Raw genomic sequence first — 27,522 nt, forward strand, 5'->3', positions numbered from 1 at the left:
GCGCGTGGGGACGGCGGCGGCGATTGGCCGCGGCGGGCGGAAGCGGCGGTTGCTAAGGGAAGCGGCGAAGCGGAAGATTGGACGTGGCGCCGTGCGTCTCACGTGCGGGCGGCGCGCGGCGGACGCTGGCGCGAGGCGGGCGGGGCCCGCGCACGGGCTGGCGCTACGGCGGTCGAGCGGAGCCCAATCTCTTCCGAACGCAAAGCACACTCCCTCCCCGGGGGAGGGGCTGCGCTGCGCGCGCCGCCACGCACGCGGGGGCAGGGCTGCGGACGCTGCGCCGATTTGCAGAAGCAGAAGGAGCGCAGGGGGCGGGGCCCAGCTGGAGCTGACGCGGATTGGCCCCAAAGGCGGGGGCGGGGCTCGCAGGAGCTGGTGTGGAGCGCCCCATTGTGCGCTCAGACCCCCCGCCCCGCCCCACTGACCTGCACCCCCCGCCCCTCTGCAAAGCTCCCCCCGCCCCACTGACCTGCACCCCGCCCCTCTGCAAAGCTCCCCCCGCCCCACTGACCTGCACCCCCCGCCCCACTGCAAAGCTCCCCCGCCCCACTGACCTGCACCCCCCGCCCCACTGACCTGCACCCCGCCCCTCTGCAAAGCTCCCCCCGCCCCACTGACCTGCACCCCCCGCCCCACTGCAAAGCTCCCCCGCCCCACTGACCTGCACCCCCCGCCCCACTGACCTGCACCCCGCCCCTCTGCAAAGCTCCCCCCGCCCCACTGACCTGCACCCCGCCCCTCTGCAAAGCTCCCCCTGCCCCTCTGATCTGCTCCCCCGCCCCTCTGCAAAACTCCCCCCGCCCCTCTGCAAAACTCCCCCCGCCCCGCCCCACTGACCTGCTCCCCCCGCCCCTCTGCAAAACTCCCCCCGCCCCGCCCCGCCCCACTGACCTGCTCCCCCCGCCCCTCTGCAAAACTCCCCCCGCCCCGCCCCACTGACCTGCACCCCCCGCCCCTCTGCAAAACTCCCCCCGCCCCGCCCCACTGACCTGCTCCCCCCCGCCCCTCTGCAAAACTCCCCCCGCCCCGCCCCACTGACCTGCTCCCCCCGCCCCTCTGCAAAACTCCCCCCGCCCCGCCCCACTGCAAAGCTCCCCCCGCCCCTCTGCAAAACACTCCCCCCGCCCCACTGACCTGCTCCCCCCGCCCCACTGACCTGCACCCCGCCCCTCTGCAAAGCGCTTGCCCCCTTCTGTGCCCAGGGCCCCCCCTTTCCCACTCCCGTGCTGTGCATCCCCCCACGGAGCATTGCCAGCAGATCTCGGGAAGTGATTATTCCCCTTTATTCAGCTCTGGGGAGGCCACATCTGGGCTATGTCTACACTGGCGGCTTCTTGCTCAGGAACATCTTGTGCAAGAAAACGTCCACACTGTCGTGTGCGAGCTGTGCTTCTGCGCAAGAGCACCCATGGCGGTGTGGACGCTCTCTTGCGCAAGAAACCCCTGCCGAGCGTCCACACTGCCCTCTTGCGCAGGAGGGCTGCACCTGTCAGAAAAGAGCGTGGCTCTTGCGCAAGGAGCCCTCTCTTACCAGCCGGACTGTACATTTCCTTGCGCAAGCGCGGGCGGGCAGTTTGGACGCTCTGCAGATTCTTGCACCAGAACGGCTGTACTTGCGCAAGAAGCCGCGAGTGTAGACATAGCCCTGGGGTGTTGCGTCCAGTTCTGGCCCCCCACTACGGAAATGACGTGGACGCACTGGAGAGGGGCCAGCGGAGGGTGACCAGAGCCTGAGGGATTTGGGTTTGTTCAGTCTGCAGAAGAGCAGAGCGAGGGGGGATTTGAGAGCAGCCTGCACCTCCCTGCAGGGGGGTCCCAAAGAGGCTGGCGAGAGGCTGTTCTCAGAGGGGGCAGGTGGCAGTGGGGGGGTCTAGGTGGGATATTAGGAAAAACTCTTTCCCTAGGCGGGTGGGAAGCGCTGGGCTGGGTTCCCGAGGGGGGGGGGGGATCTCCATCCCTAGAGGTGTTTAGGTCCCCTCTTGATCAAGCCCTGGCTGGGCTGATTGAGTCGGGGTTGGCCCTGCTTTGGGTATGGAGGGGTCTCTCCCAAGAACTCTGCCGGCCCTGGGAGTCTATGAAAAGCAGCCCTCTCCAGCCAGCCTGCTGCCTCCACTCCCCACCCCTCGCACGTACAAAGTGGCCCAGTCTTGCTTCCATTGTGGCTCACACTTTATTTGCAACGATCAGTTTTGCCGCGGCACCAAACCAGACCGAGGGCAGGCGGCTCCTGCCAGTGCTAACAGTCCCATGCCCATTCTGTCACCTCCCCTTTTCTGGCAAGGCGGGTAACAGGCAATCGCCTAGATACGGGAGTACCCCGGAGCGGGGCTCAGACACCGCGCCCATTACCTCAGTGGGAGCAGTGAGGCAAAGCAACAGCCGCACCCAAAGCAAATCTGCCCCACCACCTAGTAATTATAGAATTACACTAGAACCTTTCATTTCTAGCACCTCCCAGACAACTCAGCCCTGCTGCCCCCCAGAGGTAGCTCAGTATTATCCCAGGTTTAGGCAAACTGAGGCACAGGAAGTGAAACAATTTGCCCAGATCGTAGCCAGTCAGTTCCAGCAGCAAGAACAGCAGCTTCCCGTTCCTCCGCTCGGAGGAGTCACCGACAGTCTCGGACAGTCGGGGCGGGCCAGAGGGGAGTAGATGAACAGCCGCTGCCAACTGGCTCCCTTGTGGCTCTTTTCTATACATCTCGACTCCCTGGCAGAGACTCCAGAGCCACTTCCAGGCCGAGCTGCTCCAGCAGAAAGCAAAGCGACGGCTCGGCATCCTCAGAGCACTTTGCAGCCGAGCTCTCTGTAAATGGCTCCATTTCCCAGGCGGGTTCCCAGAGCCACGGGCCCAAAGCTATACAGCTGAGTCCCAGCCGCGTGTGCTAGCCACTGGCCCACAACCTCCCTGGGGACAGAGGGCAGGGAACACCCAGCGCCCTACTCAAAGGGTGTTGGCATGCTGGCTTCTCTAGCCTCCTGGCACGTTAACCGGAGTGGCAGCCGCGTGGCTAGGTTGAGGTGTAGTAAGTTGAGGGCCTAACACAAAAGCCCACCTAGCACAGGCCTGGACAGCACTTGGTACCGACTGCAGAACAGTCCAAAAGGTGGCACCTAGCACCAGGTCCTGTTCTGCACCCAGGCCTTCTGCCAGTGAGTGGTACCCTCCCAGCCCCGTTCCTGCCGAGCCCTGTGAGCAGGGCCTGCCTTGCTCCCAGCTGAGCTGGGCTTTATATCAGCCAAGTGTTGTCCACTGTCAGCCAGGCCTGTGCTACATGGGCTTTTGGATTAGGCCCTCATCTCGCTACAGGGGGAGCTGGGGAAAACTACAGAACTAGGAACAGTCGCATAGAAACAGCCTGCCTATAGTCCCTGGTGTGTCACGTTGCTGCTTGGCTTCAGGTCCTTGGCCAGCGGCCTTCTCCCCCTTTCTACAGTGACCTGGAAACCAGGCCCCGCATCCTACCTGGGGCCCCTTGGCACTGCCGCACTAGAACGACTCCACGAGCCCCTCTCCGGGGCCACTGTGCACCCCACTAGCCGGGAGATGGGTCTCTGGAATTGGCTTTTGAGGGGGAAACAGAGGCAGGGTGATTTGCCCAAGGTCACACCATCTGTGGCGGAGCAGGGATCAGAAATCGAGTCCCATGCTCCCCGGCCTGTGCGCAAATTCACTAGCCCAGCCCGAAGCCACAAGACTACTGGGGTTTAAACATTTTCAAGTCAGATTCAGCCTCAGCCTAAGCTGGAAGGGGAGACAAGTTCAATAGGGAGGAGGGGCAGAGTTTGGTGGCTTTCATGGAGCTGCTGCGTTCTCCTCCTGCTCAGCCGCAGGCTCATTGTGTGACCAGGCCCCACTCTCAGGGCCTCGGTCTCCTCATCTATAAAATGGGGATAATCCGGAGGAGGCTGCTAAGTGTGTGGAGAGCTCCAGTGACGTGCACCGTGCCCCTGACAGATGGAGGTTGGCTGGTGCCGGGGGCAAGGGGAATGCAAAGCCCAGAGTCCAGGGACATGGAGGCTGCAATAGATTTCCAGCCCACAGACGTGCACTGCAAGGCTGTTCAGACCAGCAGCTATTGGCCTGCATGAGGGAAACGCAGGCGAGACGGTGGGGTTCCCTCCCTGGCTTCAGCAGCGTGAGCTGCCTGGAGCTCTAACACTGCCTTCAAGTGTGGTGAGCAGCCACGGCCTGGTCCCACGCCCCTGCGGCTCTCCCTGGCCAGCAGAGAACCGCTAGGTCCCAGGAACCCTGCCTAACAGCCTGCTCAGCTTCAACCTCGGGAGGGCAAGCCCCAGGCCCTCGCAGCTCCGTAAGCCGGGCCGTGGCCCCGAGGCAGGGGAGCAGGGCCCAGGACTCCCCGTCACATGGCACAGCCAACTGAAGTCAATTCACAGCTCTTCCAGAAACGCCCCCGCCCTGCGAAGGAGGGGCCCATCTCCTGACACCAATGGGGGGGGTTAAGCCGCCAGCCAGAGCAGCCGCCTCCCCGCGCTGGAGCCCCGAGGCTGAATCTCCTGCAGCACCCGGGGGTTTCGGGAAGACTTCCAGCCTTGTGGGCAGGCTCGCCGGGGCCGGACCTCGACTCGGGCGGTGCCGTGGGGCAGCAGGCGCCGAGCTGGCAATCCTGCGAGGTGATCTGCGCCGAAAGCGTCGGAGCAGCACTCGCCAGCCACACGGCACGGCCAGCGGCTCGGCCCGCCCGGCTTGGCGCTCCCTTCCTGCTTCAACCAGGAGCCTTGAGCTGGGCCCCGTCACTACCTGGCTGGCAAGCTGCTGTGCTGGCCGGCCTCCCATGCGGCCTGGGCTTGGGCGCAGAGACGCAGGCACCCACCGCAACAGGAGCCAGGCAGCGGCTGCTACAGCTGAGGCCTCTCTCCGGACACAGGAACGGCTGAAGCCAGGGCTCAGAGGGTTGTATGCCCCGGCACAGCTCCCCTCCTTGCTGTGTGCGTGCACACGCACACACACGCACACACGCACGCTGCATGCACAAACAGGTGCGCACACGCACACACAGCAGGGCACGCCACTCGCACATGCACACACCCCCAGCAGGGCACACCCCCCCTACATACACACACCCAGCAGGGCACACCACTCACACACACCCCCCCAGCAGGGCACATGCACACACACCCCCAGCAGGGCACCCCCCCCCCACATACACACACACAAACACCCCCAGCAGGGCACATCACACACACTCACACACACACACACACCCAGCAGGGCACACCCCCCCTACATACATACACACACACACACACACCCAGCAGGGCACATGTACACACCCCCCCAGCAGGGCACACCCCCCCTACATATATATACACACACACACACACACACACCCACCCCAGCAGGGCACATGCACACACCCCCCCAGCAGGGCACACCCCCCCTACACACACACACACACACACACACACACACCCACACCCAGCAGGGCACATCACACACACTCACACACACCCCGAGCAGGGCACATGCACACACCCCCCCAGCAGGGCACACCCCCCCTACATACACACACCCAGCAAGGCACACCACTCACACACACACACACTCACACCCCCTCCCCAGCGGGGCATGCCACACACCCACGCAGCCCTTGGGAAGACCAGGCGAGACAGGACCAGTGAGGTGGGAGCCCCCGTCACACAGCAGCCGGCAGCTCCTCCTCCGCACGGGCGAAGCAGCCCGAGAAGCCAGGGCCCGCGCTGCCCTCTCTGGGGGCGGGGAGGAGGCTGCCACGCGGGCGGGCAGAGCACAGGGCGGTCCCACCTCTGGCACCAGCAGAGCCCAGGCGAGGTAGCTGAGCCCACGGCAGCTCACGGCTGGCAGGTGAGGCGGTGGGGAAATGGCAGGAAGACCCCACCCCCAGCCAGCTCCGGGAGGGCGCTTGAGGCTTGGTGCTTTCCTCCCCTGCCCCGGCTGCTGCAGCTCCATGCGCCGGGCGCGGGCTCCCACCCAGCTGGAGGGCAGCAAGGCGTCCAGCTCAGCGTCCAGCGATGGTGGGTGAGGCCAGCGCCCCTCCTGGGAGCACCCCGCAGGGAGAACCCCCGGCTGCTGTCCATGGCGGTGGCTCCAGGGCCGCAGCCGCCACCTGGCCAGGGGACGAGGCGCCGCATCCCGGCTGCTACCTGGGCCGCAGCCGCTGGAACCAGGCGCTGAGCGCGCAGTCCACACGCAGCACCAGGGAGATCCCCAGCAGCAGGCAGACGCTGCTCACCACGAAGCCCAGCGCCTCAAAGAGGAACCTGCAGGCAGGACAGACACGGGGTGAGGCCTCGCAGCCAGCACCCCCGCCCGAACCGTGGCCCTCCCTGCCCACGGCACCTCCTCCACCCGGCACCGCGCTGCTTCTGCTTCCAGCCCGGCTCCCCGGACGGGGGGCCGCAGATCCCAAAGCCAGATCTCGGGCTCCTGCCCAGCGCGGGCCAGGGCGTCCCGTCGGACCCTGACGCCACCCACTGCGCATCTTTCGGAGCAAGGCTCAGCTGGGACGCAGGGGCCCCAAGCGAGGGAGGATGCCCCCGGCCCTGCCCATCAGCCCCAATGGCCCGTCCCCCTTGAGCTCACCGTACAGGGCCCCCAAACCCCACCCACAGTCCCCCCTTCCAGGCCCGACATCCCAGTGGGCCCTTCTGGCCGTGGGCTCTAGCAGCCGAGCTGCCGGGAGGAAGGGGCTGCCCCGAGCAGAGGGAAGCGCCCGGCACTTACTTTGGGGCAAACACCTTCCAGACCATGAGATGCCTCCTGAGGACCATGGCCGCCCCGACGCAGGCCAGGAGCTGTGGGGAGAAAGCAGAGTCACACGTCGCCCTGAGAGGCTCCCAGCAAAGGGGGTCAAGCCAGGCAGGTCGCTGGGCCTGAGGCAGCCAGTGGATTAACACCCTCAAGGGACTCCCCCCCGCCCCCGTACCAGGGCCATGCTGTGCTGCTCCACGCCTGGATTTCAGGGGGGGAGACCGGGGAGCCGGCCCAGGACCCCAGCGCGAGGGCGATCTCTAGGACACTAAGCCACACACACGGGGAAGCAGGCCGGGAAGGAGGCTCACAGGGGGTATGTCTACACTACCCTCCTAGTTCGAACTAGCGGGGTAATGTATGCATACCGCACTTGCAAATGAAGCCCGGGATTTGAATTTCCCGGGCTTCATTAGCATAAGCGGGGAGCCGCCATTTTTAAATCCCCGCTGCTTCGAACCCCGTGTAGCGCGGCTACACGGGGCTCGAACTAGGTAGTTCGAACTAGGGTGCCTATTCCGAACTACCGGTACACCTCGTTTCACGAGGAGTAACGGTAGTTCGGAATAGGACCCTAGTCCGAACTACCTAGTTCGAGCCCCGTGTAGCCGCGCTACACGGGGTTCGAAGCAGCGGGGATTTAAAAATGGCGGCTCCCCGCTTATGCAAATGAAGCCCGGGAAATTCAAATCCCGGGCTTCATTTGCAAGTGCGGTATGCATACATTACCCCACTAGTTCGAACTAGTGGGGTAGTGTAGACATACCCAGAGGGAGTCCTACACCTTGCCAGGAGGTGACAGGCGCACACCAGTGACATCAGATGCACCCTCGTCTGCTCAGAGCAGGCACCACGGCACAGGGATGAGGGACAGGCAGCCCCTTTGCCTGGGGTGTCCCTCAGGCCACCGGTCCCAGCCCTGGCAGGGCCCACGCGCGTCCTCGAGCGCCAGAAGCCGCCCGCAGAGCTATGGCTGGGCGATGCGCGAGGGGGAGCGCCCAGCCTGGGCCCTCCACGCCGGGGAACTGCAGGGCTGGGCGCGAGCTAACGGTTGGGAGCAGCTTCCCCCTCAGTGTCACGCTCGGCTCAAGGGGCACAGCCGGGCCAGGGGGTTGGCCAAGCCCCAGCGTGGCTGCCAGCCTGCCTCCGGGCACTGCCCCACCCCGGAGCGCGGCATTAACCCTTTGGTGCCCACCTGCATGCCGAGCACGAAGAGGTACTTGAGCCCCAGCTGCAGCAGAGCAGCCGAGAACCTCTCGGGAGACTCCCGCAGCCTCATCTCCATCATGGGCTCCTCCTCGCACAGCTCCTCCTTCAGCCGCCTCCGCGGGGAGCTGGGCGCCTCGCACACAAAGGGCCACAGCAGGAGCAGCGGGCAGCCGACTGCCTCGGGGACAAAGGCACAGAGGTGACCAGGCGCCCGGACGTACCCCAGCGGGTGCCAGCTGCACGAGAGCAGCGTGGCTGTGGCTCCCTGGCGCGTCTGCACGGCGCCTGCCGCTGAGCCCCAAGGCCCGGCTGCTCCCGCGCCCGGCTCCCCCCCACGCCCGGCTCCCCCCCGCGCCCGGCTCCCCCCCGCGCCCGGCTCCCCCCCGCGCCCGGCTCCTCCCGTGCCCGGCTCCCTCCCGCGCCCGGCTCCCTCCCGCGCCCGGCTCCCCCCCGCGCCCGGCTCCCTCCCGCGCCCGGCTCCCCCCGCGCCCGGCTCCCTCCCTATCCTGCGGCCCGGCTCCCCCCCGCGCCCGGCTCCCTCCCGCGCCCGGCTCCCCCCCCCCCCGCCTGGCTCCCTCCCTCCCTCTGCCCAGTTCCCTCCCGCGTCCGGTTCCCTCCCGCGCCCGGCTCCCTAACCTGCGGCCCGGCTCCCCCCCACGCCCGGCTCCCTCCCGCACCTCCCTCCCTATCCTGCAGCCCGGCTCCCCCCCATGACCGGCTCCCTCCCGCACCTCCTTCCCTATCCTGCGGCCCGGCTCCCCCCCACGCCCGGCTCCCTCCCGCACCTCCCTCCCTATCCTGCGGCCCGGCTCCCTCCCGCACCTCCTTCCCTATCCTGCGGCCCGGCTCCCCCCCACGCCCGGCTCCCTCCCGCACCTCCTTCCCTATCCTGCGGCCCGGCTCCCCCCCACACCCGGCTCCCTCCCGCACCTCCCTCCCTATCCTGCGGCCCGGCTCCCTCCCGCACCTCCCTCCCTATCCTGCGGCCCGGCTCCCCCCCACGCCCGGCTCCCTCCCGCACCTCCCTCCCTGTCCTGCGGCCCGGCTCCCTCCCGCACCTCCCTCCCTGTCCTGCGGCCCGGCTCCCTCCTGCACCTCCCTCCCTGTCCTGCGGCCCGGCTCCCTCCCGCACCTCCCTCCCTATCCTGCGGCCCAGCTCCCTCCCGCACCTCCCTCCCTGTCCTGCGGCCCGGCTCCCTCCCGCACCTCCCTCCCTATCCTGCGGCCCAGCTCCCTCCCGCACCTCCCTCCCTGTCCTGCGGCCCGGCTCCCTCCCGCACCTCCCTCCCTGTCCTGCGGCCCGGCTCCCTCCCGCACCTCCCTCCCTGTCCTGCGGCCCGGCTCCCTCCTGCACCTCCCTCCCTATCCTGCGGCCCGGCTCCCCCCCACGTCCAGCTCCCTCCCTCCCCCTGCCCAGATCCCTCCCACGCTGGGCTCCCTCCCGCACTTCCCTCCCTAACCTGCGGCCCGGCTCCCTCCCTCCCCCTGCCCAGTTCCCTCCCCCACCCGTGACCCGTCCCACGCCCGGATCCCTCCCTAACCTGCGGCCCGGCTCCCTCTCTTCCCCTGCCCAGTTCCCTCCCCGGCCCTGCCCAGTTCCCACGCCCGGGCTCCCTCCCGCTCCCCCTCCCGGGCTCCCTCCTCCTTCCGGGCTCCCTCCCAGCGGTGAGCCTGGGGGAGCCGCCGAGCCAGGAGGAACTCCCGTACCTGCGAAGAGGATGTAGGAGGCGAAGGTGTTGGCCCCCACCAGGAGGGCAGGCACCAGGTGGGAGCTGTGGCCCTGCTGGAAGCCCACGAAGGCCGCGTTCCAGTGGATGGCCGGGAAGACAGGCTGGTGGCCCGTGGAATAGAAGAACTGGGTGGCAGCCAAGGCCCAGGAGGTGACCGCATCCCAGGGGACCACAAAGGGCTCTAAGGGAGAGAGGTCGGTGTCACGGGCAGGCCACAGCTCAGCCCCTTCCCGGCCCCCGCCCCAAAGGAGAGGCAGGAACCAAGCGTCCGGCACTGGGCACCTTGGCCCTCTCCCCCCGCGCCAGGGAGGGTAGGTGCCCTCCTGGCCAATGCCCAGGCAGCTCCTCTCGCCAGACGGGGCGGGGACACCACAGCCCGCCTGCCCAGGCAGCTCCTCTCGCCAGACGGGGCGGGGGAACGCCACAGCCCGCCTGCCCAGGCAGCTCCTCTCGCCAGACGGGGCGGGGGAACGCCACAGCCCGCCCGCCCAGGCAGCTCCTCTCGCCAGACGGGGCGGGGACACCACAGCCCGCCCGCCCAAGCAGCTCCTCTCGCCAGACGGGGCGGGGACGCCACAGCCCGCCCGCCCAGGCAGCTCCTCTCGCCAGACGGGGCGGGGACGCCACAGCCCGCCTGCCCAGGCAGCTCCTCTCGCCAGACGGGGCGGGGACACCACAGCCCGCCTGCCCAGGCAGCTCCTCTCGCCAGACGGGGCGGGGACACCACAGCCCGCCTGCCCAGGCAGCTCCTCTCGCCAGACGGGGCGGGGGACACCACAGCCCATCCGCCCAGGCAGCTCCTCTCGCCAGACGGGGCGGGGGACACCACAGCCCGCCCGCCCAGGCAGCTCCTCTCGCCAGACGGGGCGGGGACACCACAGCCCGCCCGCCCAAGCAGCTCCTCTCGCCAGACGGGGCGGGGACGCCACAGCCCGCCTGCCCAGGCAGCTCCTCTCGCCAGACGGGGCGGGGACGCCACAGCCCGCCTGCCCAGGCAGCTCCTCTCGCCAGACGGGGCGGGGGACACCACAGCCCATCCGCCCAGGCAGCTCCTCTCGCCAGACGGGGCGGGGACACCACAGCCCGCCCGCCCAGGCAGCTCCTCTCGCCAGACGGGGCGGGGACACCACAGCCCGCCCGCCCAGGCAGCTCCTCTCGCCAGACGGGGCGGGGACACCACAGCCCATCCGCCCAGGCAGCTCCTCTCGCCAGACGGGGCGGGGACACCACAGCCCGCCCGCCCAGGCAGCTCCTCTCGCCAGACGGGGCGGGGACACCACAGCCCATCCGCCCAGGCAGCTCCTCTCGCCAGACGGGGCGGGGACACCACAGCCCGTCCGCCCAGGCAGCTCCTCTCGCCAGACGGGGCGGGGACGCCACAGCCCGCCTGCCCAGGCAGCTCCTCTCGCCAGACGGGGCGGGGGAACGCCACAGCCCGCCTGCCCAGGCAGCTCCTCTCGCCAGACGGGGCGGGGGACACCACAGCCCATCCGCCCAGGCAGCTCCTCTCGCCAGACGGGGCGGGGACACCACAGCCCGCCCGCCCAGGCAGCTCCTCTCGCCAGACGGGGCGGGGACACCACAGCCCGCCCGCCCAGGCAGCTCCTCTCGCCAGACGGGGCGGGGACACCACAGCCCATCCGCCCAGGCAGCTCCTCTCGCCAGACGGGGCGGGGGACACCACAGCCCGCCCGCCCAGGCAGCTCCTCTCACCAGACGGGGCAGGGACGCCACAGCCCGCCCGCCCAGGCAGCTCCTCTCGCCAGACGGGGCGGGGAACGCCACAGCCCGCCTGCCCAGGCAGCTCCTCTCGCCAGACGGGGCGGGGACGCCACAGCCCATCCGCCCAGGCAGCTCCTCTCGCCAGACGGGGCGGGGACGCCACAGCCCATCCGCCCAGGCAGCTCCTCTCGCCAGACGGGGCGGGGACGCCACAGCCCATCCGCCCAGGCAGCTCCTCTCACCAGACGGGGCAGGGACGCCACAGCCCGCCCGCCCAGGCAGCTCCTCTCGCCAGACGGGGCGGGGAACGCCACAGCCCGCCCGCCCAGGCAGCTCCTCTCGCCAGACGGGGCGGGGACACCACAGCCCGCCTGCCCAGGCAGCTCCTCTCGCCAGACGGGGCGGGGACGCCACAGCCCGTCTGCCCAGGCAGCTCCTCTCGCCAGACGGGGCGGGGACGCCACAGCCCGCCTGCCCAGGCAGCTCCTCTCGCCAGACGGGGCGGGGACGCCACAGCCCGTCTGCCCAGGCAGCTCCTCTCACCAGACGGGGCGGGGACGCCACAGCCCGCCTGCCCAGGCAGCTCCTCTCGCCAGACGGGGCGGGGACACCACAGCCCGCCTGCCCAGGCAGCTCCTCTCGCCAGTCGGGGCGGGGGACACCACAGCCCGCCCGCCCAGGCAGCTCCTCTCGCCAGACGGGGCGGGGGACACCACAGCCCGCCTGCCCAGGCAGCTCCTCTCGCCAGACGGGGCGGGGACGCCACAGCCCGCCTGCCCAGGCAGCTCCTCTCGACAGACGGGGCGGGGGACACCACAGCCCGCCTGCCCAGGCAGCTCCTCTCGCCAGACGGGGCGGGGGACACCACAGCCCGCCTGCCCAGGCAGCTCCTCTCGCCAGACGGGGCGGGGGACACCACAGCCCGCCCGCCCAGGCAGCTCCTCTCGCCAGACGGGGCGGGGACGCCACAGCCCGTCTGCCCAGGCAGCTCCTCTCGCCAGACGGGGCGGGGACGCCACAGCCCGTCTGCCCAGGCAGCTCCTCTCGCCAGACGGGGCGGGGACACCACAGCCCGCCTGCCCAGGCAGCTCCTCTCGCCAGACGGGGCGGGGGAACGCCACAGCCCGTCTGCCCAGGCAGCTCCTCTCGCCAGACGGGGCGGGGGATACCACAGCCCGCCCGCCCAGGCAGCTCCTCTCGCCAGACGGGGCGGGGGAACGCCACAGCCCGCCCGCCCAGGCAGCTCCTCTCGCCAGACGGGGCGGGGGACACCACAGCCCGCCCGCCCAGGCAGCTCCTCTCGCCAGACGGGGCGGGGGACACCACAGCCCGCCCGCCCAGGCAGCTCCTCTCGCCAGACGGGGCGGGGGATGCCACAGCCCGCCTGCCCAGGCAGCCCTCGCACCGGGGCGGCACCGCGCTGAACACACACGGCAGGTCTGCAGCGACGGTGAGCAGCCCCCCGCCAGCAGGGACCCCGGGGCCAGAGGGATCCCCAGACTCTCCCCCCTTGTGCAAGCCCCGTGGGCAGCAAGCCGCTCACAACATGGCTGCCCCCGCTCACCGGCGTCCCCGGCCAGTCTCCCGACCCAGGCGTGGAGCCGCAGCAGCATGAAGGCCTCCAGGAAGAGCAGCAGGAAGGCCAGGCTCAGCCTCTCGCTGTGCAGCAGCAGCAGGAGGAAGCCCAGCAGGGTGAGCACGACGAGCAGGGTGGCCGAGTAGACGCTCCCCAGCCCGTAGGCTGCCACCGGGGCCCCCCGCTCTCCCCCGTCCAGCTGGCTCTTGAGAGACTCCTGCATCCTCCGGTAGATCTGCGGGATGACGTGCAGCAGGTCGGCTTGGGAGCCGGGGGCCCCCTGGTAAGGGGTCACAATGGCCCCCGCCGCCTCCCGGCCGTCCGGCACAAAGACCGTCAGGGGTTCCCACAGCGCCAGCAGGAGCCCCAGGCAGGCCAGGCCGTAGGCGGCCCGCGGGAAGCCCTCCAGCGCCGCCTGCACCGGCTCCTGCAGCTTGCCCAGCGTGTCCTCGGCCCCCGAGGCCACGGCCCAGTAGCAGGCCACGCAGAGGGCCAGCAGCGGGAAGGCCCAGCGCACGAAGAGCACCAGGGGGCCGGAGCCGTTGAGGTTGCCGCAGTGCCGCAGCCAGCGCCGCAGGGCGTACGCCAGCCCGGCCAGCGAGGCCACGCACAGCAGGTAGGAGAGGTTCTTGGCCTGGGCGCTCGGCAGGCCGGCGAGGGGGGCCAGCAGGGGCGAGGGCTGGCACAGCGGGGTCTCCTCGCGGCACTGGTGGAACAGGCTGGAGAGGCGCAGGCAGGCCAGGAGCGTGGCCAGCAGGCACAGCACCTGCCAGCTCTTCTTGTGCTGCCGGGGGGCCTCCAGAGCAGCCAGCTGGCCACGCCACAGCAGCCGCCCCACCAGCAGGACGGCCAGGGAGGCCAGCAGGAAAGGGGCCACCCGGGCCTCGGCCACCACGAAGCTGTCCGAGAACATGGCGCCGCAGCGCAGCAGGAGGGCGCCCATGGGGAGGGCCAGCCTCTGCCACAGGCCTGCGCTGGGCCCCGGGGGCCGGACGCCGGCTCCACGGGCTGGGAGGGGCCGGCGGCCCCCCAGGTGCCAGAAGAAGCCCAGCTGGGATGCGGCAGCCCCCCCCGACGCCACCAGCAGGAGGTCCAGCCCCTCCCTGGCAAGCAGGTGGCCCAGCCCCAGCAGAGCCGCCCCCGCCAGGCCCCAGAGAAGCGGGTAGAGGAGGCGGCGGCGGTAGGGGAAGTCCAGGGCCGCTAGCTCCGAGGCGAGGCAGCAGAGCAGGCAGGAGGCGGCGATGAGGGCGCAGCCAGCCACCATGCGCAGGGGGTGGAAGCGGGCCCAGGACTCCATGCACACGGCCCGGGCCTCCCGCAGGTAATGCTGGAAGCGGCCAACCAGTCGGCCCAGCCTGGCCTGCAGCTCGGGCGAGGGGGGGCCTCCCTCCCGCACGCGGCCCAGCAGCTGGGCGTGCTCCTCCACCGCCGCCGAGAAGAGCCCCCGCAGGTGCCGGAGCCGCGGGGCCGGCAGGTCCTGGGCGGCCAGCGAGTAGGAGTGCAGGAACCGGTCCACCTGGAGGAGAAGGGGGTTGTACCGTTACGGGGGCTAGTGAGAGCAGGCAGGTCGCCGGCCTGTGCTTGCCCCCGGTTCGGCGGAAGGCACCACGTGCAGCCTGGGGCCAGCTGGGGAGTGCTCAGGCTGCTCGCAGCATTTCAAAGCGGCAGCCCCACGTGGAGCCTGAGTCCTCAGCTGACCCTGGGCTCCACATTGCGCTGCCGCTTTGAAACGCCGCGGGGAGCATGGGGCCAGCGGGGGACCGCCCCATTGGCCCCGTGCTTCCTGCGCTCCCTCCTTGGAAGCGCAGCCACAGCCCTGGCGTTGTGGCCACACTTCCAAGGTGGAGGTGCCCATCTCAACTAATGGAATAGTCGGTGCAAGTTGTATCATGCTGGTGTTTCTTTGAAGCACCCATCGGAGGGGCCAAAGGTCTCGTCTCTCACAGCTACGCAGCCCCCTTTAGCAACCAACCTGTGACCTCCTCAGCCGACGGAAGCGGGCTTGTTTGACCCCGCTGACCGCCCGCTGCTGCAGTCTGACCCTTCGCATCCGCGCTTTTCAGCCGGGGGCCCGGGGCCCCCTGGAGGTCCGCAGTCCAAAGGGCCTGCACCTCCATTTGCAGTATTTTAGAGGCCGTAAATCTATCGCGTGACCCCGTCCCGTGGCACAGGGCTGGCACCCGGCTGACTGGCTGGTTGGGCCCAGAGCGTCTCTTGCCGTTCCGGGCCGCTGGCGCAGCCAACCAGCCGTCTCCGCTGCCAGCTCTTCTCGGGCTCAAGCTCCGGGAGCCCCCGAGTCTGGCTGCTGGCTCTGTGCTGCCCCCCACTGCGGGAGGGCAGGCGGAAAGGCCAGCAATGCTGAGGGTAGCGGGTGACTGCGTGACCGGGAGCAAGGGGGCATGCAGGGGATGCGGGAGGAGCGGCTGAGGTCAGGCCCAGCCACAGGCCTGTGTTAGCGAACAAGTTCTGGCCCCGGACAGGGCAGATCGGCCTGGCTGCGGAGAGTCTCGAAGCGAACCCCTCCCTGGAGCCTCCCTGGCCCTCTCCCCGGGGCCTCTCGGCGCCGGCCGCCCCTACCTGTCTGGCATTGACGTGATACGCCGAGAGCTGACGGAGTGCGGCCGAAGCCGCGTCGCCGTCCCCCGAGAACAGCTCCGCCATCACCTCCCCGATGCTGCTGTAGGGGATGGGCACGCCCAGCAGCAGGGCCAGCGTGGGCACCAGGTTCACCTGCGGGACGGTTTCCGGCTCCTGGGGGAGGACAAGGGACGGGTCAGTCGGCAGCAGGTCCCGCAGGCCAGAGGGGACGAGCGTGCTGGGGGAGGCCAGGCTGGGGGTCTTGGGCTCAGACACCCCCTGCCCCTTTGGGGCCCCATTCCACCGGGCCTGCCAGGCAGTCCCCAAGGCAGGGCTGGGGGGTGAATGTGGCCCTGCTTGGGGCACCCCTGGGCCTCCTGCTCCGAGGGGTGTGAAGCTAGAACCACCAGCGGCCACGTGCCGGCTGCCAGGAAGGACCGAGCTGTTCCTGCCGCCTTGGGATCCCCGGGGCCCAGGCCTAGTGCGGCTGCTGGTTCACTTGGCTCCTCTCGGCTTCTCTGCCACCTGCCTGGTGGTGCAGGGAGGGGACCCAATCTCAGCAGGGGACCGCGCCCCAGGGCGAATGGGACGGGAAAGGCCACCCACCTCAGTCCCCCGGAGGGAGGGTGCAGACGGCCGAGGAGCAGGACAGAGGCGTGGGGGTCAGGAAACGGCTCGGCTCACATTTCCTTGCTCCTGGCCAGCCGCCTGCCTGCTCCTGTCACCCTGGGGCTCACCCCCCCCCCCCGCAGCCCGGCTCTGCCTGTTACCTCGGGAAGGCGGGCTCCAAAGAGAGGCCGTTTGCTGTACACGAAGAGCGCCGCGTTCACCTCCTTCTCGCTGTCCCCTCCGTGGTCCCCCGTCTCTGTCATTCCATGGTCGCCGGCCACCAGCAGCAGCATGTCGTTCCCCAGGTGATCCACCAGCGACCTGCCCCCGAGACAAGGCCGGTCAGACCTCTCGCAGCGCCTCTGCCCCGCCAAGGGGGCGCCGACCCATGCCTGGATGCAGCTGCAGCGCCCTGGGGGTGAACCACAGGCAGGGCTCTGAGCACGACGACGCAGGGCCAGGCACCACGCGAGCCGGCTCCAGGCATCGGCTGCTTCCCTGCGGCAGACAGGGCAGCCCAGATGCTATGCCGATGGGCACAAATATTATACAGAGAGCAGACTCCTGCCTGGTGCACAGCTCAGTGCTGGCGGGGCATTCCGCTCGGACACAGGCTCCCAGCTGATCCTCCGACACAGCCCTCTGGCTCGCTGCATCCTGCCTGGGAGGGGGCTGGACACTGGGAAAGCGGCTAGCAGGCTCAGGGACTGGGCGCGCAGCAGCCTGCCTAGCAGCCAAGTCAGCTCCAGCCCCCCCGCCCTCTCCCCGCCCTCCAGCTGTGCCGGGACCCCCAGCAGGGGCACAATCAGCACGCTCCATGCAAGGTTCCTTGAGGGCTTCCCCGACTGCAATCCAGCCTCACCCCCACCAGGGGGTGCTGCCTTCGCTCTGGAGCGGCAGAGCCGGGCTCAGCTGGGCGGCCAGGGTAGGTAGGAAGCGAAGCAGCAGCCCAGCCTCACTGGATGCCCCTGCTGGTGCTGAGGCAGAGCTGGCAGCCCCCCCTCCCCCGCCCATCCGAGTGCCGGTCACCTGAGCATCTCGTTCATCTGGGTGAGTTTCTTGGCCATTTCTGGATGGTCAGGTCCGTGCTTGTGCCCACAATGATCCACGCCCAGGAAATGGGCGATCAGCAGGTCCCATTCACCGCCATCCACTGCAGCACGGGGGAGAGGGCATGTCAGACCACAGCCGCCCCCCTCGGCTAACCAGACAGCCCGGCTCTCCCCTTGGCACTGCGCTGGGCGCTCCCGCAGGCACAAGGACATCCCGGCCACGCTGGCTCAGAGCAAGGATCCCTCTGGCCCACTGTCCTGTCTGCCGGCAGGGGCTGGGGCCGGGCGCTTCAGAGGGAATGAACTGAACGGGCCAATTGCAAGTGATCCGGCCCGTCGGCCACTCCCAGCATCCGGCAGTCAGCCGTTCAGGGACCCTCAGGGCATGAGGTTGCTTCCTCGGCAGTCTTAGCTAGTGGCCATTGATGGACCTTCCTCCAGGAACTTTTCTCATTCTTTTTAACCCAGTGATGCTTTTGTCCTTCAAAACATCCCCTGGCAAGGAGTTCCACAGGTTGATGATATGTTGTGTAAAGTGCGTCCTTAATTTGTTTTAAACCTGCTAGCCCTGTTCGTTTCATGGGGGGCCCCTAGTCTGTGTTACATGAAGGGATAAATCACTTTCCACCGTGTCCACCCCAGTCACTTTACAGACCTCTGGCTCATTCCCACCCACCCCCTTCATCATCTCTCCTCTAAGCAGAAGCAGCGAGGACCCAGTCTGAGGACCCTAATCTCAACTGCTCCCCTGGCAGAGCCCTCCCTCCCCAACCTTGTGTGGTGCACAACCCCACCGAAGTAGGTACCATCACCCCATTGTAGAGTTGGGGAAACCGAGGCACACCATGTCGGAGGGACTTCCGAGAAAAACTCAGTGCTCAGCCATAGGCGCACTCATGTTTCATCTTGCATATGTCATACCCTCCCCCCCCCCCGCAGCTTATATACTGCTAGTCCAACAGGGCGGGGTTACATTCTGCTCCCTGTGGGGGTGGGGTCCCCCATTCTCCTCAAGGCCAGGTTACATTCTATTGAGGGGAGCAGTTGGGTCACTGCTGCACCCATGGGGGGGGGTTCACTCCTAAAGTCGGTACAAAGGGGCCATGTGAGGGGTAACTGTCTACCGATTCTGTATCTGCTCTTCACAGATCTGTATAACGTCTGTGTGTGGAGTTATGAATATGGACTCGGTATGGAGACTGGAGGTTTCTCTGTATGCAGTTGAGCGATGGGCTTGGCCTATGGACATGCAAATTAGCAAGGCTCCAGGGACAATAGGTCTCAAGTACCTGAGACCCACCTGGGAAGGAATCTAGGTGCCTGGCCAGAGACCATGTGACTGTCTCCAGCTTGGAAGAAACCAGGAAGGGATATAAATAGGCCATGTGGCCGACTCCATCTTGGTCTCCAGATCTGCTCCTGGCCCCAGATGCGACCTCACAGGGAAGAACTGTGGACCCATCCTGGCATAGGATGTACAACACGGACTTTTAAGCCAGCAACTGCAACATCTCTGCTAGAGCCTGCATTGAGAACTGGGAGATTCGGTGCATGTAACATACTATCCTTTAACAACCTCACACTCCTGCTTTTCTTTATTGTAATAATAAACCTTTAGTTGTTAGATGCTAAAGGATTGGCCCAGCGTGATTTGTGGGTAAGGTCCAGAGGGTAAATTGACCAGGGATCTGTGGCTGGTTTCTTGGAACCGGACAGAACTTGTTTGGGGTAGGTGGGATTGGGTGCTAGGACCCCCCACCTGTGTATGAGGCCCGGGGCCATCTGGGGCACGGATATTGCTGGGGTGTCGGAGGGGTTTTGCTCGGGAGGCTTCAGGCAGGCAGCTGGAGCGCTCGGTGGGACTGGTTTGTGGTCTGTTCGGGAAGGTCTCCGGTCAGGGGCTGTAAGGAGCCCCGAGTTTGAGCAATTCGCCCTGAGCAGACGCCCTCAATGGTGCCCAGACCCGGCCTGGCCCGTCACAGTGGGGTCCCCCGTTCTGCTCAGGGAGGGGTTACATTCTGCCCCGTGTGCGCAGCGGCGGAGACACGGGGGATGTTTGCCATTAAGGGCAGGTGTCTCAGCCAGGAAGGAAGGCTGTTCAATTGTGGCTACCGAGCGAAGTGTTTAGTCGCTACAATTTCTATCGACTGTATGATCTGTCAAGAGGACCGCTCTCCAGGGGTAGCTCAGGGGTCGGGACTGGGCAGTCCTGGCTCACGCCGGCTCTGGGAGCCACCATTTTACATGGAGTTAGAGCCGCCGGCCAGGTGCAGCGTCCCGAACCAGCGCCAGCTTGGTCCCGGCTCACGCCGAGTCCAGCAGCTCTTGTTCGCAGCGGACTGCCCTGGCTGCAGTGAACAGAGGCTGCTTGGCGGCAGCAGCCCCTGTCCGCGGGGAGAGGGGAGCTCTCCACTAGGGCTCTCCTGCGGGCAGGGCAGCACAGCGGAGACGGTGCTGGAGGGAACTGGCTTTTAAGCCGGCCCGCCCCAGCTCCTGCTGCCCCACTTGCTGCCTCTCTCTGACAGAGTCAGTGGCGCGAGACCAGTCGAGTCACTGCTGGACTGTCCGATACGTTTCCGCTTAGCGGATACGCGACTAGTCGCTTCCATCCCTACCTGGGAGGGGCTCACGGGGCTATCGCAGGGCTGGCGTTCGGGGGCAGGAAGCAGGGCGCTTCCTGGGGTCCCATGGCACAGGGGGCCCACAAAGCTAAGCTACACGCTCCAGCCCCGAGCCCTGCACCCCAGCGGGGCGGGAGCCCGGCCTCTGAGTTTAAGGCAGAGGGGTCCTGATTTCTTTAAGTCCAAAGAGGGCCAGCAGCTCAAGAAGGCTGAGAAACGCTGCCCGAGGCCAGCGCCTCCCGGGGGGACCCACTTCTCTGCAGCCTCTTGTCTCCCCTACAGGCAGGCTGAGCTGCGGGTCCATCGGACGGGGCGAACTCCCCCCAAGGTGGCTTCCCCCATCCCGTGGGCAGCTTTCTGGTTCTGGCACACTCATGTAGCTGGGTCTCTGACAGGCTGTCAAAGGCACCTGGCCCCCGGCTGGACAAAGTCCAGCTACACACAAACCAGCCCGGGGCGACACCTCCCTTCCCCCGCGCGCCTGAGCCGGGCTGGGCATTTCAATGACAGCCAGGCAGGCACCAGCTTCCTAAGGGCCCTTCAAGGTTAAATCCAGGTACAACGTTCAGGGCCCCGCTTCCCAGGGCAGAGCGGGCCCAGCAGGTCTGGCTTGGAGGAGGGGCATGCAGGGAGCCCGGGGCCTGCCCAGCTGCACTGCAGGCTGCGGGGGTTGCAGCGGCGCTGGGGTGCTGGCTCTGGGCTCCCGGCCCGGCTGGGCCACAGAGCAGTTCTCGGCTGGGCGGCAGGGTCCCGAGGGTGCTGGCACCCCAGTCCCAGCCCCCAGGCAGGACCGCTCACCGGTCGGGTAGAGGTGCTGCAGGATCCCATCGTCCACCGTGTGAAGATCCTTCACGTTAAACGAAGGGAAGAAATACGAGCGGAAGAACTTCTGGGGGAAGAGCCCGTCCCAGGTGTCGTCTCCCATGAAGACCACTCTCCTGCCTGGGAAAGCAGGACGGGGGTTAGCACGGGGGCCAGGGAGGGGGCCCAGCCTTACCCAGACCTGTCAGCACGTCTCCCCCCGCCCCCGGCTCAGGGATCAAAAGCTAGTGGCCCCCGCCGGCTGTCAGAGCCCCTATGGAGCGAGTGGGAGAGACCTCCGCCCTGTTCCCCCCCCGAGCTGCCTCCCTTTCCGCCCGCGGTGATGGCAGCGTGTCTCACAGACCCTGCAAGGCCTGGCGGATGAAGCAGAGACTCCCCAGCTGCAGCACCTGCCTTGGAGAGCAGGATCCCCGCACGGACCTGCCCCTCCCCACACCCCCAGCGCTGCACCCTCAGTCTCCCTAAGAGCTGCCTTCCCCGCAGTGGCTGCCCCTGGAACCACCTTCCCTTGCTGCTCCCTGTGGCCGGGGCTCTCTGAGGTGCCCCTGCACAGCCACACTGGCGGGATGCTCCCAGTGGTACAGGCTGAGCAGGAACAGTCTGTGCAGTAGCTGCTGGAACGTCCCTGCACGTCTTGCCTGCTCCCAGCACTGAACACCCCACCTCTCCGAGCGAGGGCTTCAGAGGGGCGTGGCGCTCCTGCCTCGGGCCCGTCCCACGCGACGCCGGCAGTGGGGAACGGTGGGGCGGGAAGGCCACGCAGAGCCCATCAGAAGAACCTTGGTGGCAGAGGAGCGGCCTTCATTTCTGCCTCCAAGCACCCTGGCAGGCTGGAGCAACAGGCCAAAATGCCCCCCCAGGATGCAAGGCCCAGAGTCCTGGTCAAACAAGGAGGGCAGGGCTGCCTGCCACGCTGGGCCTCCGAGCCAGGCTCCAAAGCTACAGAAGAGGAGTGCGACCAGAACACGAGGGCGCTGCCCTGCCACCCACCCCAGAGGAACGCATCCGCAGGCAGCCGGGCACGCTCCTTCTGACCGACTTGCGGGTGCTCTGCTGCCCCGAGGAAGGACTGATCCCTTCCCGCCACGAGCTCCAATGCCGTCCCTCACGCTAGGTCCACAAGATCACGGCCGAAATGGTTTCATCCCGCCTGGCTAAAAACCACCCCGCTCTCCTCCCAGCAAACGTCTGGGACGTAGCGTCTCCGTCCGAGGCGTGGAGTCTGGCAAAACGACCCGTCCGCTTGTGCAGCAGCCAGACACGGCTCCCCGTGAGGAGTCTGGCTGCGTGCAAAGGATGGTCCGTGTGAGACACGGCGACCGGCAGCACGGCCATCAATGCGCACAAGCCACTTCTGCCTCTGGCCATTGGAAACACAGGGCTGCCAGCTAGATAAAACAGAGCAGCTTCCCAGAGGCGCCAAGGGAGGACTCGCAATTTGTGCCAGCACTCTGTTCAGACCCCAGGAACGCAAAGGAGCATACACATTATTAAGGCCTTTTAAAACCCTTTTAATTGGATTGTTAGTAAAAATTGATTTTCCCCATAGAGGTACGCTACATGGCTGAGAGATGAACCTTAACTGAACATAATGAAAGAGGTGTCATCTTGACTTAAGGCAATCTAGTGCAGTGTTTTCTCAACCAGCGGTACGAGTACTCTTAGGGGTACTCAAGAGACAGCCGGGGGGTCTGTCAACACAACTGAAATTGGGAGAAAACTGAGTTTTTGTTTTAAGTTTCACAGCGCTTGATTCTTTTTGTACTTTTTACTCCCAAAAATGGCATCCTCCACCCGGCTACAATTAAGTTGTTTAAACAAATGGGTTGCAATGGTAGAAAAATGTGTGTCTGAAAACTGTAGGGACTGGGGGGACTTATAATTTTTTTTAAAAAAGGGGGTACTTTATTAAAAAAAGGTGGAGAAACACTGATCTAGAGCTTTAATATAGAATTAACTGGTGTCTGGAAGGGTCCACAGCATCCCTGGAAGTCGTCAATAAGCACGGTTTCTGTTGACGAACGCAGCGCTTTCATGCGGATTCCTGCCTAGCCGTTAGCAGGACGTTGTGTATGGCGGAAAGCTGTCTTCTAAAGGGCCAGTCCCCATGCAGGGAAGGAACTGAAGGTCTGGATCATGTTTCCACTCGTGCCAACAAGTGCAGAGTGCACAAAAAAGATTCCACAAAACCTTCTGACAGATGCATGAAATCCAGACACCGCAGCCTCCATAGAATCATAGAATCATAGAACTGGAAGAGACCTCAGAAGGTCGTCAAGTCCAGCCCCCTGCTCTAGGCAGGAGCAATCCCAACTCAATCAACCCGGCCAGGGCTTTGTCAAGCCGAGACTTAAACACCTCTAGGGATGGAGACTCCACTACTTCCTTAGGTAACCCATCCCAGTGCTTCACCACCCGCCTAGGGAAATAGTTTTTCCTAATATCCAACCTGGACCTCTCCCACCACAACTTGAGACCATTGCTCCTTGTTCTGCCATCTGTCACTACTGAGAACAGCCTCTCGCCAGCCTCTTTGGAACCTCCCTTCAGGAAGTTGAAGGCTGCTCTCAAATCCCCCCTCACTCTTCGCTTCTGCAGACTAAACAGACCCAAGTCCCTCAGCCTCTCCTCATAGGTCATGTGCTCCAGCCCCCTCATCATTTTGGTTGCCCTCCGCTGGACCCTCTCCAATGCGTCCGCATCCTTTTTGTAGTGGGGGGCCCAGAACTGGACACAACACTCCACATGTGGCCTCACCAAAGCCGAATAAAGAGGAATAATGACATCTCTGGATCTGCTGGCAATGCTCCTCCTAATGCAACCTAATATGCCATTCGCCTTCTTGGCTACAAGGGCCCCTGTTGACTTTCATCCAGCTTCTCATCCACTGTAACCCCCAGGCCCTTTTCTGCAGAACTGCTACTTAACCGGTTGGTCCCCAGTCTGTAACAATGCTTGGGATTCTTCCGTCCCAAGGGCAGGACTCTGCACTTGTCCTTGTTGAACCTCATCAGATTTCTTGTGGCCCAATCCTCCAATTTGTCTAAGTCACTCTGGACCCTATCCCTGCCCTCCAGCGTATCTACCTCTCCCCCAGCTTAGTGTCATCTGCAAACTTGCTGAGGGTGCAATCCATCCCCTCCTCCAGGTCATTAATAAAGATATTGAACAAAACCGGTCCTAGAGCCGAACCTTGGGGCACTCCGCTAGAAACCAACCGCCAAATGGGCTACGCTGGGGCCATTAAAACCCTCTGGCTTTGTCCTGGCTGTTCACACTCTGACCGAGGGGAAATGGGGGAAGTCTACCTTAGACCCTGGCCTCAATGTGCTAGAAAAGCATCTGCTATAGATTCCCTGCGCTGCCTGCCCTGAAACAGTATCGGTGGGATTTCGGTTCACGAGGGATGCGGACAGGGCTCCCCGTAAACAGAAGAGATGATTCCTTGCTTTGTCCTTCAAGGACCAGTCCCACATCTGCCCTGATGGCCTGCTCAGGGACCTACCAGAAGGGTCTAGTCCCTGCCATGATGATCCTCCTGCGCGATTCACATGTTCTACACAGTACAGCAAGGGACTCCTGGCTTACGTCACAGGGCGAGTCCTGCCCTGCTTGCTTCGAGAACAGAGCGCTGTCGTATTGTCTGCTACTACCCAAGCGAGGGATGGAAAACCCCACTTCACTGGTTACATATATTGTTTAACTGGTTAACCCATTCAAGGGGAGGGTGGCTGGGAGAGTCGCTTCAGCCTGGCTGGAGCGTCCCCCCCCGGCCCTGGAGCAGCGCCCCCCGCCACAGGCAGGGGCTGCACCGGCCGGGCTGGAGCACATTAAAGAGAGCTCGAGGCTCTGACTTCAACAACACCGGTGTGCAAGCTCCATCACTGGCCAACAATTCGTCGTGGAGACCGGCTCCCTGTGCCAGGGCATATTCACCTGCGGTCGGCGTTACTGATGTTGGTCCTGCCGTGAGGGGAGGGGACTGGCCCCGATGACCTCTCAAGGTCCCTTCCGGCTCTATGAGATGGAATATCTCCATATATTATATAGTATTATCTTGCATCGCAGGGGGACTGACAAGTAAACCCCTGGAGCACAGACTGCCTGTCCACACCGCAGCACCGTGAACGCTGATCGTCACATGCACGGGGGTTGTTTCCTGCTCTCTAACCCTGGCCTGCTTGGGCGAAGCACTAGGGGTCGGATGCGAAGCCTCGGGGTCGAACGTGATCGTGGCACAGGGCTGGGCAGGACAGCACCTCCACAGCCCAGACCCTGAGCCCGACTGCCAATGGTATTCCGCCCAGGTACAAACACCAGCAGTGAGACGTGAATGACAACACCCTCCACCCTTCCCTCCCTCCCTCCCTCCCTCCCACATGGAGAGTAAAGACAGCCACAACCACGTGAGCTACATTTTAACTCTTCCCCACATGTTTTGGGGCACGCCATGACCCTTAGCCTGGCTGGAATGTTCTCCCAACAACTGTGTCCAGATCCAAACCTCCACCTGTCTGGGAATCAACCTGACGGCCCTGGCTCCAAACCAGCTTCCCCCTGGGATCAGCTCCCAACCGCTCTCTACCCCCCCAGGCACCGCAATCAGCTCCCCAACCTCTCTCTGTTTCCCCCCACGATCAGCTCCCAACCGCTCTCTGCTCCCAGTGCAGGGCAGACACCCTGCACTCGTGGCCCACTTAGCCAACTTGCCGGCACGCAGACTGGGCACTTAGAGAGCTGCACGGAGCCACGGCTCTCCTGCTCTGAGGAGCAGGCAGGGCTTGGGGGTTTTACACACCACCCCAGTGGGTCACAGCCTCCCGCAGCACTAGGCCGGCAAACCCAGGCATGAGCCTGGCCACGCACCGTTCTGCACCAGCTGGCTGAGCAGGTTGTCCTCCTGGATGGCGTAGGAGGCGAAGTTGCTGCCCACGTCGATGAAGGTGGGCAGGGAGCCGGTGGTGATGCCCTTGATGCGCTGCATGGTGGTGGTGGGCGGGTCGGCTCGGAAGCGGTAGAGCCGGGCGTGGCGGGGCTGGGAGCTGGAGAGCTGGTGCAGGAAGCCCAGCTTGTTCTCGTAGGGCCGGGGCCTGTCCTTGGCCGGGTCGAAGCGGGCGAAGTCGAAGGTCAGGGCGTCGATGATGAGCAGCACGGCCTTGGGGACGCGCCGGGGCAGCCAGCAGGCGCCGGGCGCGGGGCCCTGTCCGGCCCAGGCCGGGGCGCCCAGCGGGTCTGCGCAGGAGCTGCGGTTGGTGAGCTCGATCCGCATGAGCAGGAAGCCGCTGGTGAAGAGGCCGATGCCGCAGAAGAAGAGGGAACCGGCCCAGGCCAGGAACAGCAGCACCGGCCACCTCTGCATCCTGCGGGGGGGGGGAGTCAGGACAGCACCTGGGGGGCCGGGCCTCCCCGTCCTCCCCCCTCCTCGCCCCCCTCCGGCCTCCCCCTCCTCGCCCCCTGGCCTCCCCCCCCGGCCTCCCCCTCCTCGCCCCCCCATCCTCCCCCCCGGCCCTCCCCCCTCCTCGCCCCCCCGGCCCTCCCCCCCGGCCTCCTCCCCCCTCCTGGCCCCCCGGCCTCCCCCCCCGGCCCCCCCCCTCCTCGCCCCCCGGCCCCCCCCCCCGGCCTCCCCCTCCTCGCCCCCCATCCTCCCCCCCGGCCCTCCCCCCTCCTCGCCCCCCATCCTCCCCCCCCGGCCTCCCCCCTCCTCGCCCCCCTCCTCCCCCCGGCCTCCCCCTCCTGCCCCCCATCCTCCCCCCCGCCTCCCCCATCCTCCCCCCCCTCCCCCCCCCCTCAAGCTGCCCCCCCGGACTCCCTCCTCCCCTCGCGCCGGGCCGGTACCTGCGGGGGGGGGGGGGCGGCAGCGAACCCGGAAGCGCTGAGCCGGCTCCGCGCGCAGGGGGGAGGGGCCCAGCCAGCAGCGCCCCCCAGCGGCGGGAGGAGCCAACGGGCCTGGGCCCCGCCCCCGGGTTCTCCCGGCCCCGCCCCCCGCAGCCAGCGCCGCCCCCCCCGCCCCCCCATCCCAGCGCCCCCCCCGCCCCACCCCAGCGCCCCCACCCCCCCCCGTCCTGCCCCCGCCAGCTGGCCCCTGCCCCGGCTCAGCCCTGGCCGTGTCCACACTGGCCGCTGGAACGTCCCCCAGGGCTCCTGTAGAATCCGCAGGGCGTTTCCGCAGGACGTGCGCGCAAGGGGCAGCGCAGACAGCGCAGACTGGTTTGCCACAAAAAAGCCCCGATGGCGAAAATGGCGCTGGGGGCTTTTTGGCGGAAAAGCGGGTCTGGATTGGCACGGACGCCTTTCCGAAAAAAGTGCTTTTCTGGAAAAGCCTCCTGCCAATCTAGACGCGCTTTTCCGAAAATGCTTTTAACAGAAAAGTTTTCCGTTAAAAGCATTTTCAGAAAATCATGCCAGTGTAGACGTAGCCGAGGTGAGACCGGCTGTCAGGCTCCCAACCCCGCACCCCAGGCAGACCCTTGGAACTCCTCGCCACAGGGCAGGGGGGTTGGACGCCCATAAGCGGGGAGGAATGACAGGGCGGTGGGGGAACCCTTCAGAAGAGCCCAGGTTGAAGGAGAAGGCGGAGGTGCCACCCAACACGTTCAAATCGCCCTTCTGTTGCTCTTCTGCACCCTGGCAATTCCCCCAGGAATCCAGGTCCACACCTGGAGGTCCCTGCGTCTGCTCCCCTCGGCACAGGGACCATCCTCCTGCCCTAAGGAAAGCCTGTCTCAAGGGCCAACCCTCCCCTGGCTGCCCCTACTCCTCACACTGCAGCAGGCTGCCCCAGCATGGGGAAAGGTCTCTGGGCCACCCTGCTACTGAGGACAGACCCCAGCCTGTCCCCTTATCCAACTGCTGC

At 66.2% G+C, this 27,522-nt stretch overlaps 1 protein-coding gene across 2 annotated transcripts; it reads right to left on the bottom strand.

Moving 5' to 3' along the window:
• Positions 1 to 5,401: 5,401 nt before the first annotated feature.
• PIGO (phosphatidylinositol glycan anchor biosynthesis class O) lies at positions 5,402 to 26,119 on the bottom strand. Of its 2 annotated transcripts, none has more exons than XM_075932828.2 (10): positions 25,536 to 26,119; positions 20,646 to 20,789; positions 17,204 to 17,327; positions 16,336 to 16,495; positions 15,566 to 15,739; positions 12,977 to 14,504; positions 9,668 to 9,871; positions 7,947 to 8,138; positions 6,725 to 6,795; positions 5,402 to 6,261 (listed from the first exon to the last, which is right to left on the bottom strand). In XM_075932828.2, the coding sequence occupies exons 1-10, from the start codon at positions 26,026 to 26,028 to the stop codon at positions 6,250 to 6,252; spliced, it is 3,102 nt and encodes a 1,033-aa protein (XP_075788943.2). In that variant the 5' UTR covers positions 26,029 to 26,119; the 3' UTR covers positions 5,402 to 6,249. The 2 variants fall into 2 exon arrangements, with proteins under 2 accessions (XP_075788943.2, XP_075788942.2); XM_075932827.2 differs by having other exon boundaries at positions 5,406 to 6,261; positions 7,947 to 8,134.
• Positions 26,120 to 27,522: the final 1,403 nt, after the last annotated feature.

Source organism: Pelodiscus sinensis, chromosome 6 (assembly GCF_052426305.1).
Source record: "Pelodiscus sinensis isolate ZL-2025 chromosome 6, ASM5242630v1, whole genome shotgun sequence".
Lineage (NCBI taxonomy): Eukaryota > Metazoa > Chordata > Testudines > Trionychidae > Pelodiscus > Pelodiscus sinensis.

Coding starts and splice junctions, on each gene's coding strand:
- PIGO (XM_075932827.2), bottom strand. CDS start 26,028: ATGCAGAGGTGGCCGGTGCTGCTGTTCCTGGCCTGGGCCGGTTCCCTC. Junction 16,496..17,203: donor CAGATGAACGAGATGCTCAG/GTGACCGGCACT, acceptor TCTCGGGGGCAG/GTCGCTGGTGGATCACCTGG. Junction 15,740..16,335: donor TTGGAGCCCGCCTTCCCGAG/GTAACAGGCAGA, acceptor GTCCTCCCCCAG/GAGCCGGAAACCGTCCCGCA.